This window comes from Numida meleagris, chromosome 1 (genome assembly GCF_002078875.1).
Source record: "Numida meleagris isolate 19003 breed g44 Domestic line chromosome 1, NumMel1.0, whole genome shotgun sequence".
Taxonomy (NCBI): Eukaryota; Metazoa; Chordata; class Aves; order Galliformes; family Numididae; genus Numida; species Numida meleagris.
In genome coordinates, this window is record NC_034409.1 from 157035282 (window position 1) to 157049966 (window position 14685).

The 14685-nt window shown below is 35.7% G+C and overlaps 1 protein-coding gene across 1 annotated transcript in view; it reads left to right on the plus strand.

Annotated features, from left to right (window-relative positions):
• The window catches only part of PCDH9 (protocadherin 9), a 190230-nt gene extending 175977 nt beyond the window's left edge, over positions 1-14253 (plus strand). The window contains exon 3 of the mRNA XM_021417698.1: positions 12878-14253. Within this exon, the coding sequence (XP_021273373.1) occupies positions 12878-12898 (21 nt within the window). The 3' untranslated portion in view covers positions 12899-14253. The remainder of the gene's footprint in view (positions 1-12877) is intronic.

Sequence of the window (14685 nt, forward strand, 5' to 3'; positions counted from 1 at the left end):
TGGCTAAAAGTAAGAGCAGAGTCAAGGCCATTCAGCTGTGAGGACGACAAGAAAAGGAAAAAAAAAAAAAAAACCCAGGAAGACTCTGAAACAGAAAAAAAAAAAACAACAACCCTGAGTTCTGGGTATGTTTTGCTGATGCGTTTATTTCTGGGCATTAAAGCTGTATTTTGTTTCCAGTTTTAAGACAAAGTCAGGACACCTGACATTTACAGTAAGTAAACAGGATTGTGTGAAGGAAATATTTGATGACTCCTTATTTTCTACTAGCAGAGACAGCAAGCAAGTTCTCTGGTAATGGCAAAACATTCAAGGTAAAATATGCACGACAGCATTAATTATTGCAGTATATTAAAATCAAGATGGATTGCTGTACTTGTGTCATGCTTCAAAAGCACGGTCTTTTCTTACACCATTTTTAATACATCATTTTGTCAGAAATGCCATACGTATGCAGCACTTGCCACAAATGGAGAGGTTTGCCTGCATTCCTGTCAAATCTGTTCATTTATAGAAATCTATAAGGTACTTTGGCCAAAAGGGATTTGGTTTTTTAGTGACAGATTTATTGGTTTACTGTACTTGTGTTCTTGGTGGATGGGCAACAGCCCATTTTTTCTGGGGGCTTTGTTCCTTTCAGTCATGCTGCTAATGAAGGTGAGGAGTTTCTTTCTGCACATCCTTACTGTCAGCCCTTTAAGTGGGGGAAAAAAAAAGTCCTGAATTTTGATTTCTCTTTATTTTTAGAACAAGAAGACAAGAAGTGTTGACTTATTTAAAAAAAGAGACAGAGTTTGATGATGATGCAAATGATGATTTGGAAGAGTTTTTAGATGAAATGACAATAAATATGATCACAGGTCATACCTAGTCAGCTATTTCTTGATCAGTTGGCAGAGCTCTGTGTATGCTGGTTAAACAGTGCAGTTAAGCAGTATGTTTGTGATAGAGACAGTTAAACCGTAAAAGCCAAATACCTGAAACAGAATTACTATGCTAGTCATGCAAATATTCCACTGTGTACAGAGACAGACAGCTTCCTGAGGCTGTGGCTTCTTGATATGTAGGTAAAGACCTACAAGTTGAGAAGAAACTGAGAAGATGTTCAAGGCTGTTCCTGTTTTTCTTGCTTGAGACTGAAAGATAAATAATGAATAACAGCAAAACAAGTCCAGCAGTAAGAGACGAGCTGCTTTTTCTGCCACATGACAATTATTTGCTTCATTCATGCCTTCATTCAAGTCTGCAGCTTGTTGTCAGTGTTTTTCTTAGTCTTCCTGTACAGAGCCCTGGAGCATACCCACACTAGTTGTTCTTGGAAGTATATTGAAATAATATCTGTGATTCAGGCAGAGGTGAATGGAAGAGGGAGGAAGTTCTAATTTGTAGTGACTGGAAAAGTACTTCTCATGAACTTGCATTTACTTGCTCTTCACAAAGACTTTTTCTTTTTCTTTCCAGGGTGTAACCCTGCATGCATTGCTTTTTACTTTAAACCAGATAGAGTCATGTATGTCACAGGGAATTTACAAGGAAGAATGCTTGAGGCCAGATTTGCTGCTGGCTTTTTGTATACATATTCTTTATCAGAGTTATACCAAAATAGATAGAGATCAAAATGGTAATAATATTTACATACCTGAAGTGCACAAAAGTAGATGCAAAACAGTGATTTGTCAGGAGTTTGCTTGTTGACCCTCCTGAATGATGAGCTGCAGCAATTTTTCCAGAATTTTGGGGTACTTGAGAAGGTTTACTTAAGGAGTAAGAATGTTAAGAAATAACAATGCAACACAGGTGACAGATGAGCTGATGATCTTTCTAAGTGGATGACATAGACCTGTGTGAGGAATGTGTTGATTGCTTTCTCCCATTTATTTATTTTTTTGTTTATTTTGGGGCATGGAATGCAGCAGCTGTTGGGCTTCTTTTAATTCCTGGCCTCTTTGACTTGAAATAAAACTGTAGTTGCATGTTCTTTGTTGTAGATGTTTTGGGATGCAGTTGCTCAGTACTTTTCATTGAATTTACTGAGAACTCATTTGCTACAGATAGTCATTAGTTGTTTTTTGTTGTTTTTTTTTCAATCGCATCAGAAATTACATGTAACTTCAAAGTGAAAAAAGTTCATAAACTACATCTTTTATGAGATAAATTACATCTTTTATGAGATAAGTTTAGATCTAAAATATTTTTAGCCTTGTATTTTGTTACTTTTTTTTGTTGTTGTTGTTTTTTTAACAGTGCTCTTTTTAAAAATCTTGCTCTGTTGAGATCTTTCTTAATTCCTAATAAAACAAATGGACAAATGCAGATGAGATACTTGCTTATGAATGTTAGGATTCAGAGATGATGCTCACCTATTTTTGTTATGTTATAAAATTTTGCTTTTTATTTTGCTTGATGTTTTTAATTGCCAGATTTATTTTCAACAATATGTAACTACTGAAGGCAGTGTTTCCCACAAGATGCAATTATCTGCAGCTCATACCCAGTTTACATTCTAATCCGTTATCAGCAAGTGATGTTTTTGGTTCATTTATATCACAATGACATTCTATTTCAAAATGTGTAGTCTAGTGAGATATGCTACTTTCAAGTATATAAGTATTTACAGCATTTTATACTTTAAAAATAAAGGGAGACTCTTTCCAGGCTGTTTTTCAGGCATCTCTGTGCAGAATGAAAGCAAATTATATAAGCGTCAAGAAAGTAGTATATGATAGACATCTAGAAAAAAAATGAAATATTTCTTTTTGTTTATCAGATAATTTGAAAATGTCAGATAAAGGCTATGTTGTTCTTTTCATTTTAACTAGAAAATTTTTAACAATATCTATGTAGCATGAAGACAATATTCATGTATTGTTACATTATATTCAGTTGTTCTCATTTCCCAAAATGCACAGCTGCTGTGTCATTTTAAGATTTAGAAGTCACTGCATTTATGTTTTAACGATCAATGGCAGCTGTTGATCTGAGTCATTAATGAGATTTTGACTGCATCTGCATTTAAACCTTGTATATTCTGCAGGAGACAGAAATTCATGCTTGGAAAATGAGATTTCTGTCATGGTTATAATATAGAGTTTTACATGCTTAAGCCAAGAGGATTCTCTCTGTTCTACCGTGTGGAAGGTTATATCGTACAAACTTTCTGTTAAATGAGAAGGGGCAGAGGGAGAACTCTTGCTGAGATTTCAAATACAACCTTTTGGTCTATGAGCACATAGAAAATGGCCCTCAGGTGAAGATACTCACCACTTCTGTGCTGAGAGTGAAATAGAAGAAAAGCCTCCTCGAAGAGAAATGTGATTTTATAACTCGCTCATTTATTAAAATGCTATCTATTACTTCCTTTGAGGGCAGCAGAGTACCTTGAATATGACAGATTGAGTGCACACAGTGTCACTTGGGGGATGTTTAATATAATGTCATAGATATTTGGGTGTAGTAAAACTGCTCTTAAAAATGGCAAATAATGATCTTGCCAAACAACATCCAAATTGTAGTTCTGATGCAAAAGAAGCCTTTCCTTGTAGTTAAGTTTCTTAATGTTGTATCAGTGGGTTTCTGTAACAGTAATAGCTTGTTTATAAGTTAGAGGAAAAAAGTACATTTTTTTCAAACTGCACGGTGAATTACTAATAGCATTTGCCTTGCACTCTGCCTTCTATGATATATGTAGCCTTTCTGTGCTTTCACTCAGAGACTTCTTCTGTCTGCTTCAGATCCACAGGAAATTAGCACTAGTTAATTTTTCCTTACCAGTAGGCTAAATGTAATTCTCAGTATTACAAGGTGACGGGATTTTCCAAATCAGGAGTTAATAAAATTAACATTAATCACATTAATGTGCAGAAAAGATAAACTCAGAGTTAACTATGATAGAAGGTTTCTCTACAAGAAAACTTTATAATGTTTGTTCAGCCTTGCTGAATGAAAAGTAGTTCTAAGTGCCTCACTGGGAATGAAAATGATTCTTAAAGCCTTATATTTTTCAGATGATTACTAATTGTAGTCTAAACAGGCCAATTGCTGTTGTAAATCTCAAACTACTAAACATTAGGACATGGGAGAAGTAGCTTGGAAGAGCTACAGGAGGATGCTGACATGAAGTACTTTGAAGAATGTTAGGTCCAACCTACTATTTCACATATCTGTTTCTTGAAGACAAAATCTGTAAATTGCCCAAGACACGACACCGAGAAGTAGCCTGGAGTAAAGTAAAAAAAAAAAAAAAAATCAACTGAATACTAGTTTTCTTTTTCAGGCACTGTAAGCCTACTACTGATTTCTGTTAAGGCAAACAGTCATAGAATCTTAGTATTATCTAGGTTGAATAAAACCTTCAAGATTAAGTTCAGCCATTAACCTGACTTACAGAGTCCCATCACTAAATCATGTCCTTTAGTGCCATATCCACACATCTCCAGGGATGGCTGCTTCCCTGGGCAGTGCTTCCCTTTAGAATGCTTGACTACCCTTTCTCTGAATAAATCCTTTTTAAAGTCCAATCTAAACCTCCCAAGCAAAATTTGAGGCAGTTTCCTGTGTCCTATCACTTGTCACCTGGGAAAAGAGACCCATTCCATCCTTGTGGCAATCTTCTCATGGGTCATCATAGAGAGTAATGAGCCCCACCTCTGCCTCCTCTTTTCTAGGCTAAGCAAATCCAATTCCTTCAATTGCTCATCATAATGCTTGTTTTCTAGTTCCTTCAACAGCTTTGTTGTTCTTCTCTGCACACTCTGTGGCAACTCAGTGCCCTTCTTGTGCTGAGGAGCCCATAACTGAACACAGTACTTAAGGTGAGATCTCACCAGTGCTGCATATGAAAAGGACAAACACTTCCTAGTCCTCCTGACCACGTACTTCTGATGCAGGACAGGAAGCCATTGCCTTTCTTGGTTACCTGAGCATGCTGCTGGCTCATGTTCAGTTCTTTGTACAGCAGCACCCCCAGGTCCTTTTCTGCTGTGACAATTTCCAGCCACTCTTCCCCAGGCCTGTATCGCTGAGGGAGGTTGTTATTACACAAGTGCAGGGCCTAGAACTTAACCTTGTTGGGTGTCCTGCAATTGTCTTCAGCCCACTGACCCAGCTTATCCAGATCCCTGTATAATGCCTTCCTACCCTCAAGCAGATTGACAGGCCTTCCTAATTTGGTATCATCTATGACTTACTGAGGAGGTACTCAATCCCCTCAGCCAGATCACTGATAAAAAAGTTAAAACTGGTCCCAAGCCTGAGTCCTGGGGGGATACCACTGATGAACTCCATTCACTGTGACACTTAGAGCCTGGGCAGTTCTTCACCCAGCTTGCTGTGTGCTTGTCCAAGCTATGAACAGACAGTTTTTAGAGGAGAATACTGTGGGAAATGGTGTCAAAGGATTCACTAAATTGCAGGTAAACATCCACAGTATTTCCAGTATCTACTAATCTGGTTATGGAAGGAGATCAAATTAGTCAGGCAGTACATGGCCTTCATAAACCCATGATGGCTGCTTCTGTCCACCAATTGTCCAGTATGTGCTGTGTGATGGCACTTAAGATGATCTGCTCCATAACCTTAACCTTAGATCAATGTCAGGTTGCCAGTCCCAGAATTCCCTAGAATAATTCCTTTTTGTCCGTCTTGCATATTGCAGTCACATTCACTCCAATCTACACAGACACAAAGAGTTACAGTCATAACTGCTGCACTAGAAAAAGTGTACTGAAACATCCAAATTCATAATGTAATAATTGCTTTATAGATTATTCATTATTTAGAGTTAACTGTATTGGAATCTGGATGACATGGAGAGTTCAGGGACAGACATTACTTAAGAAATTTTCTTAAGAACAATAAAAGATAAAGTTGAAATGAACAGTAACATCTTTATCTTTTTCAAAATTCATCATTTACTGATTAAGATCATTTCTTCATCTTATTTGTTCTTTACAAATCTTCTGATTTAACCAGCTTTCAGTTCTTCATCATCTTCTTCTAAAACAGAGTGTTTATCCATTGGCTTTTGACATGCTGTGTTGCAACTACAGCTTGTGTTAGCACTAAACCTTGTTATTTGGGCATTTCAGAACTTAATAACTAGTTAGAATTTCATACAAATAACTACAACTGTAAAAATCTAATTCTCTTTAAGAGTTTATGACTATGGTATTGTGTGTATCAGTCCTTTATCACCCTATGATGATGAGCCTACAGAATGTCCATAGCCCTTAGGTGCCTGCCCTCATCTAGTTGCTAAAAGACTCACATTGTAATGTGATTAAGACTTTCCCCATTAATAGTCCTTTATCTCATGTCAGGGATTATGATGGGAAGTAACAGAAACCTCTTCTGATAATGTTATCCACTAGCACCCTCATCTTGTAAGGTAACTCTCTGCTTTCTACTCAGAGACTTTTGGAAGAAATGAATAAGCAAGAAATACTGTTCTTATGTTTGAATACTGAATATTTTGGAGATGAGGCAAAGAGAAATGGAGAACAGTTCAAGAGAGAGCTCTGGTTACCATAAACTGAAAACTCAGTTAATATCATAAATCATATGGTCCTAAATGTATATCTCAGCAGTGATTCTACAGACTAAGTCTTATTGCTCCAGAGATTGCTTTGCTTTTTCATCATTTATCTTGCTATCAATGATTATTTCAGGGAAAAGCAAGCAAGCAAACAAAATACACTGTATGTGGTAACTATTTGCTGCATAGCTCTGTAATGCCCCTTGTAAACTTAAAACCTTGAAATTGACCTTCTTGGTGTAAATAACTACTGGCTAAAAGTAGAGTCATGATTTCAGGCCTTATTCTACAGATAAGTTACACGTATAATTAGTGAATATCAGGAGACTAATTATATGAGTAGGAGTTACAAATTTGGCCCTTGGACAATTCAGAGTCCTGAGCAGAGACTAATTCTAAGATGTGAGTAGTTTTGCTGAAGCCATTGCAAATTTTGTCTCACATTACTTGTGTTTTAATATTGGAAACATTTAATGTTAATTCCATATCAAACAGAATATCTGGACAAATGAATTAATATCAGATTATATTTTATGGAGTAATACACAAAATTAGGTTTATACTGAGGCAGTTTGAGCGGAGAAATTACTTGTTATTACTAACATGACGGTTTATTTTAACATTTTAAAAAAGGCCAAAAGAGAATCTTATATGCATAAAGCATATACTTACGATGTTAAACATAAGTTATATTTATAACTATACTTAAATGTTAGTTATGTTTATACTTAAATATGGTTAAGCTTTCTGAATTGCTCAACCAGTTTCATGGAAGTGTGGGTTGTCTTGATGAGATCTACAAAACAAAAAAGCTGTCCTTTACCAGTTTTTTCTTCCAATCATACTATTCCCGATTGAGATGTCTGAGAAAAAGCTTTTTTCATCTTTAGAAAAAACAGTTCAGAACCACTAAGCATAGCTCAATATTCAATATGTATACTGAATATTGACTCAATATCAATATATATCTTTCACTGATGTATTGAAGATAAAGCATACTATATGCCAAATAATGTGTATAAAAAAAAAGCTGTGAGCAAATTGAAAACTTTCTGCATAGAACTGGATATGATTCTGTGTATTATATAAAGTTGTAATGGTCTGGAGAACATAAAATTCAGTAGGCCTTTCTTTCAATACATTCTAGTGCATCTTGAAATCTCACCTTGGGCACTGAAGCTTAATTTGTGACTGAGTAAGTAACATTTCTAGATTTGGAAAGTTCACTTTTAAGAAGTGCTAAGTTCTATATTGTAACATTTTGCACATTGATTCTTTTATCATTTAAAGTATGCATTAATTGTCTTTTCTGTTTTCAAAAAACATTTTGCCATAATGGAAGCAGATGTGATATACTTCTCATTGGTATTTCTTCCAAAACTTATTATCAGTGCACAGTGACACTAATTAAAAGTGCACCCTTTCTTCAGCTGCAATGCTAAAGTCTCTTTCATCAATAGTTAATTCCATGCACATTTCTACCTAATCTAATTTGATCTAGATTTCTAACATGAAATGTTTTAATACATGGTAAGGGAACATATATTTATTTGTCCATTCCAAGCAGAATGTGTAACAAAATGACAAATAACCAACACAAGGCAGAGGAGGAAAACAAAACAAACAAAAAAAACCCTGTGATTCAATGTGCGAAACAAGAAGACAGCATGCATTTGTGTGACATGGATGGAATAATATTATTGGGGGAAACCTACAATTTTGTACAACCATAATGAAATATTTTATCAATTATTTTAATAGTTATCTGTCATTTCATAGAATTGCCTCCCTCAACCTGCTGGTCACTGTTCTCTTGATGCAACCCAGGATACATTTCGTCTTCTGGGCTGCAAACGCACATTGCTGGCTCACAATGAGTCTTTCATCAACCCGCACCCCCAAATCCTTCTTCTCAGGGCTGCTCTCAAGCCATTCTCTTCCCAACTGCTTGGGATTGCTCCAAACCGGTTGCAGGACCTTGCACTTGTCCTTGTTGAACTTCATGAGGTTGGCATGGGCCTACCTCTCAAGCCTGTCCAGGTCCCTCTGGATAGCATCCCTTCTCTCCAGTGTGTCAACTGCACCACTCAGCTTGGTGTCATCTGCAAACTTGCTGAGGGTGCACTTGATCCCACTGTCCTACAAAGATGTTAAATAGCACCAGTTCCAGCACTGATTCCCAAGGAATGCCACTTGTCACCATTTATGTTTCTTTACTAAGAAAGTGAAAGTAAATTAGTGGAAATATTTTTCAGTAATTGTATTTATTTTTCATCTGAAAATATTATTTTACATCAGTCCATGCTTTTGAACTGATGACAAAATGTGAGTCAGAGGACTTGACTTGCAAAGGTAGCCTGGAGGACTTGAGGAGGTAACATAGGCTACTTACATCCTTTAAAAAAAATCCATTCCAAAATAGTGATCATTCAGCTACATCTGCTGATATTTTGCTAATTCTTTCACCATATGAAATATAGAGATAGAAACTAACTTAAGTGGTTATCAGGAAGAGTAAAAAATCCAGAATTACAGCTCGTAATTCTGTATTTAGGCAATATTAGAATCTACTTTTCACATTTGTATGGCATTTAATGAGAAAAAATGCAATTCACCCTGTTCCCAGTAGGTGGCTTTCAAATTAAAGGTATTTCACTGTTTCTTGATTGTGGGATCGTTAACAATGAGAATTAAGTCTTAACAAAATTTAAATGTAAAGAGCAATACACATACCAATTATCTTTATCTCATGTTGGTAAATATTCATAGGGCTGGAAACACCTCTCGTATTCCTATGATACCAGCAGTATTCATACTTCTTATTATACCACATAATATAGGTTCCTTTTTTCTAGCCTTTTAAAATTTAAAGCTTTTTTGTCGTTAACCAGCTCCTCTTCTGAAAGTGAAGAACCACAGTAGCATATTTATACCAGATTGTGTTAGTTATTAATCCCATGGACTGGATTAAGACAAAAACGTCTTGCAGACTACCTGTAAATCTTCAGGCATAACTAAACCATATGGTGAGAATAATGTGGATGTCTCAAAAGACAGTATTGACACAAGTCAGTACTGGAAACATCAGTAGTTCATTGCAGCATTGTTCTGGTTAAGCCAGCTGAAGCTGGGAAGGGTAGAATATAAACTTCTATTGCCACTTTAATATTTTTTTTTCTTGACAAAAGAAGAAAATAATCACAGGAACATAACTGATTGGTGAGGCATGCATCTAGAAGCAGAGAAAAATGAACAGCAGCAAAGCAGAGGCAATCACTGGAGCAGAAATGAGCCAAGGCATACCACATCTTTCTTTGAAGTAGCTAGTCACACCTTAGCTCAGTTGTGGCTGCCACATTCTCTCAAGCATCATTCCATGGTCAGATACCTTCAGGGTATCTTTACAGTATTCATTTCCCGAGCACTGTCCAAATTTTGCTCCTCTCTAGGGCAGTTACAGCCCTCCAGCATTTTAGCTGCTAGCCCTACAAACTCAGATGCTCACAATCCTCCCACCCCCAGTATTTTTGCTTATTGTATAGCTACCCTCAGCCTCCTCACAGAACATGGTAGGTTTTGTGCTGGGTAGATGTCAAATGAAAGCTACAGTAGTAGTAAATAGAGCCTGTATAAATTTACCTGTAGGGTTTATCTCCCTGCTATCTAGTTTAATAGCTTCTGTTGAATGAGGCCTGTGACAGGTTAGTTGAATCTGAATCTTTGAAAATTGTAGGTGGTCTTAATGATATGTAATTAAATTGGCTTTTAGTATAATAATAATAATAGAAAGACTACTATCATTTCTCTCCAAAACCTCTATGTTTATAATACTTAAAGGTTTTCTGTCCCTTCTCCATTTGAGAATGTAATGTAATTAATAATAGGTGAAGGAGGAATTATTTCGGAATACTGTTCAAAATCAACAAGCTTTCTTCTACCAAGTACATTTCACACTCTATTTTTGATTCACTTTTCAGTTAACATATCTGATTTGGGAAAAAAACTCTTTTATGCTTGTGTCTACCGTTATTTACTTGTACTGAAAGTCTTCCTATAGGAAAGAGCTAGGGAAAGAAAAGCTGATCAATGAGAAAATAAATAGTTTAAGAACAAAAGGTAGGAGAATAATACCTTATCTCTCTGAGCAGCAAGAGAGGCAAAAAGGAGAAAAAATATGGTAAGGAAACTGTGGAGAATGAGAGGCATAAAAAGCAACGTATGGAGATATTACACATGTCTTCCAGCTGCAAAAGTGAACCAAGATATCAATAGCATAGCTGGAGATTAAGGTAGGGCTTGAAGACAATTGGAACTCAGGGAATGAATTGCATAGCTGCCACAGTGAAACTGCATTTGATTCTGCAGCTAGAAATTACACCATTGTTCCAAATACATGCCATGGTATATTGCTTAGAGTAACAATTATGTTGATGGACAATGGGTGATGCACAGTTTCAGTCAGCTAACTGGGGTGGAGTGAAATATGATAAAATACAGGACAACTATTCTGTGAAAGGGAAGTCCAAAGCCCTAACAGTAGAATTTCAGTAACAGTAAATGAATCACAGTAATGATTTGTTTTTACGCAATCTTTCTCCAAGATTGCCCAGATGTTTCCAGAGAAAATGCAAACAGAACAAAACAAAGAACAAAATAATCAAATAGCCAGAGCTGGAAAAATTTAACTCCGGGCATCTCTTCTCCAAATTCCTTTTAGAAGTATTGTCTTTTAAAATATGAAACAAGGGACATAACCTCTCTTTCAAAACTTTTTAATGGTTAGTATATGTAAGATTCCCAAGAATATCAAGAGTTGTAAGTGCCTAGTCCTTCTTTGAATCTTGGTAAGGTCTTGACATCAGTGACATCCTGTGGCATTGAGTTCTATAATCTAATTATGTGTTGCATTAAAAAGTATGTCCTTTTATCACATTTGGAGCTGCCGCTTTTCACTTTCACTTAGTGTCCTTTTGTTCTTGAATTATGAGATGCAAGACTACTGAAGCTCCTGATCTATTTTCTCTGCCACTTACCATTTTTATACTTTCATCATATCCCTTCTTATTCATCTTTTTTCTAAGGTTAACAATTCAATTTTTTTTTCAGTCTTTTCATATGAAGGCTTCTCTGTATGCCTAATTATCGCAATCACTCTTCTCTGAATACCTTCTAATTCAGTAATATCCTTTTTGTGATGGGGTGACCAGTACTTCACACTATTCCTGAGGAGGGAAAATTATTGATTCTTATAATGACATATTTTCTTTCCTATTCCCAGTTCATTTCTTATGCATCTTAACATTTTACTTGCTTTTTTGACTGCAGTGGCTCATTGAACAGGGCTTTTCATTGAACACTCTGTAGTGGGGCCCAGGTGTTTCTTCCAAGTTGGAGCTATTAACTGAGATGTCAGGTGAAGTGAATGATTTGTTGCACTTTTTCTCACCAATATTCTTTACTTTGCATTTAAATAAATGATTTTCGCTTCTTTTAAGGTTGCCTATTCATCTGGCTTCATCAGTTATACCTGAAGTTACTTGTCTTCCTCAGACTTGGTTACCAGATTTTTATTTAGTTATTTATTTATTTTGTGCTATTTGCAAATTTTGCCACATTACAGATAATTGATTTTTTTCTTTCACATTAATATGTTTTGAACACCTGGTCCTTGTCTGGGCCTTGAAGCACCCTGCTGTTAATTTTTTTTGCTGTAATGAAAATTGTCAATATATGGTGGGGTTTTGGTTTTTTGTTTAATCTTTGAGAAAATTTCTGCTTCATTTTTCATCCTATCTCAGAATGATTTAATCTCCGATTGAGATAGAGAGGGAGTTATTCTCTTGATAGAAGCCTTGTTCTTGCTACATTTATTCATTGAATCTAACAAGGTTAAAGACTGGTTACCTTCAGAATTAAAGCTAAATGTTCTTGAGTTAGCTATGCTCTTTGTGGCCAAAAGTATGGAAATTCAGGACAGAGAATGGAAAAATAGTTAGTATGCTAGACAGATGCATGCAAAATAAAGATGGGAGCAAGTTTTTAACATAGCAGTTCTTAACCTTGTCTTGGTGATAATCCTAGCAAACAGGAATATAATCAGTCTAAATAGGCAAGGGTGTAAAGCTTACAAAAAATAAAAAGGAAACTCCAAGGTAAAGCTCTAGGCAGCTATTACTTTTCCAGAATTTATTCCAAAATCTGATATAAACCAAGGTATTTTCAGGTTTCTAATCCCCAGAATTCTTGTGGAAAAGGGGAAAGGCAAACCTATTTTTAGGCTTTATATGTCCTAACATCCCCTAGGCCTGCTTATTTCCTGGTATCTCTCTCTCTCTTTCTCTCAAGCGTTCCCCATCCTCTCCCTGAGAGAGTCAATGTCTGCTTCATCAACCCCGGCTGCCTACTGCATGCAACAGACTCCACCACCTTTCTTCACAAAGAAGATTGCTTGTACAGAAGAAGGCTTCTCAGATGCTTTGGACACCTTGCACAGATGCATGCCACTGCCTTGAATTCAGAAAAAGAGATCCTGAACATATTGGTGGAAATTTGGTTACTTGCAACTCAGACTTTACCTGTTTGGCAAAGACATAAGGACAATTAGAACTCCTTGTGATATTTCCAGAGCTTTATCTGAAGGAAATGAAGTATTTTCCATACAATAGTCCACCCAGCCCTAAAACAATCTATTTTGGATGGAATGGAGGTTGAGAACAGGTATCACATCTGTATTTTCTGAACAAGCTCATTAAAATTCAAGCAACATCTCTACAGCTAGTATGGAGTTTATTGAGATTTTAAGATAGAATATGGAATATAATCTATGGCTATCAGTGGACCAGTTATACATGCATACCTATGTGTAAATTCGTTGTTGTCAAGCAAGCTATTTTGATATAGTCAAATATAAGATGCTGAATTATAAGTGTATCAGTAAAAAATAACCACTTTGACATTTATTCTTCTGCACTGCAACACACACAAAAAAATCAGTATAATATAACACAATCAGAAATACAATTAGAGTTTTTTTTATTTGAAGAATAAGAATAGAAACATAATGGTGCTCTTCACTTAATTTTTAGAAGATTCTAAAATACCACAGTGTTTGTGCAGCATAAGAAACTGATAGAGATAGAACATAAATTGCACAGTCATACCTATTAATGAACTTAATATTATATTAATGATCAAATATGAGAAATTGTACCGTGTACCATTTAGTTAATTTAGGAAAAAAAAATGTGTATCAAATATGAGCTCACTGCAATGAACAAATAAAAGCTAAATGTTTTTCACAATATACTTGCAAAATAAACTGCAACTTATGAAAAATTTGTCTTTACAGTTTGCCAGTCAAACATGAGAAAATGTCTTAATGTTGAATGACTGAACAATGAGTTTTGCCGAAGCAATGCATATGGAAAACAGTGTGAATACTGTGCCTACTGCTGGCTTTGTACTGAAAATATCCATACTTTGCATTTGCTGTGGACTAATATAACTCCTGAAATGTGTGTGTATTCAGGTAGTGTAAGAGATTAATATATACCTTTCTAATGGTACATCACCATTTGGGAGAATATCAAAAAATGTTTTTCAACATCACTGGGATTCTGTCACTCATTAAATGGAAGCTGTATCCCACTATTTTTATTGTAAGCCCAGATAAAATATATCAATAAATATGCATTAAGACTGTAACTAAAATAAATCCATATCCTGATAATATTCCATTGCAGAGTCGATGCATTTTTCACAGGATTTTTTTTTTTCATTTTATTTTATTCTCTAAAACCTGTATAAAATAATATGAACATAGAAAAGATTTATCAGTGCGTTTCTGTCAAGCTTCTTGGTTTTCTGCTTTCCTTAGAAGGATGCATATTCCTCTGTGTTCCCCAAACCTCAATAGGATAATGAAACTCATGAGAGATGCTGCATTTTTAAATGTAGTTTTAATGCCTTCCTTCCCTTCCTCCATCTTGTTAGTGTCTAGTAGGGACTTACTTCTTGAAAGTGGAGCCAGTGTTTATAACTTTAATGTGCAAAATATTCAGTGAAGCAACACAGTGTACATGAGCTTTGAAGGATTACATTGGCTAACACACCTCTGTGTTTAATAGGTCCTGTTTCATATCCTTAAATCTGTG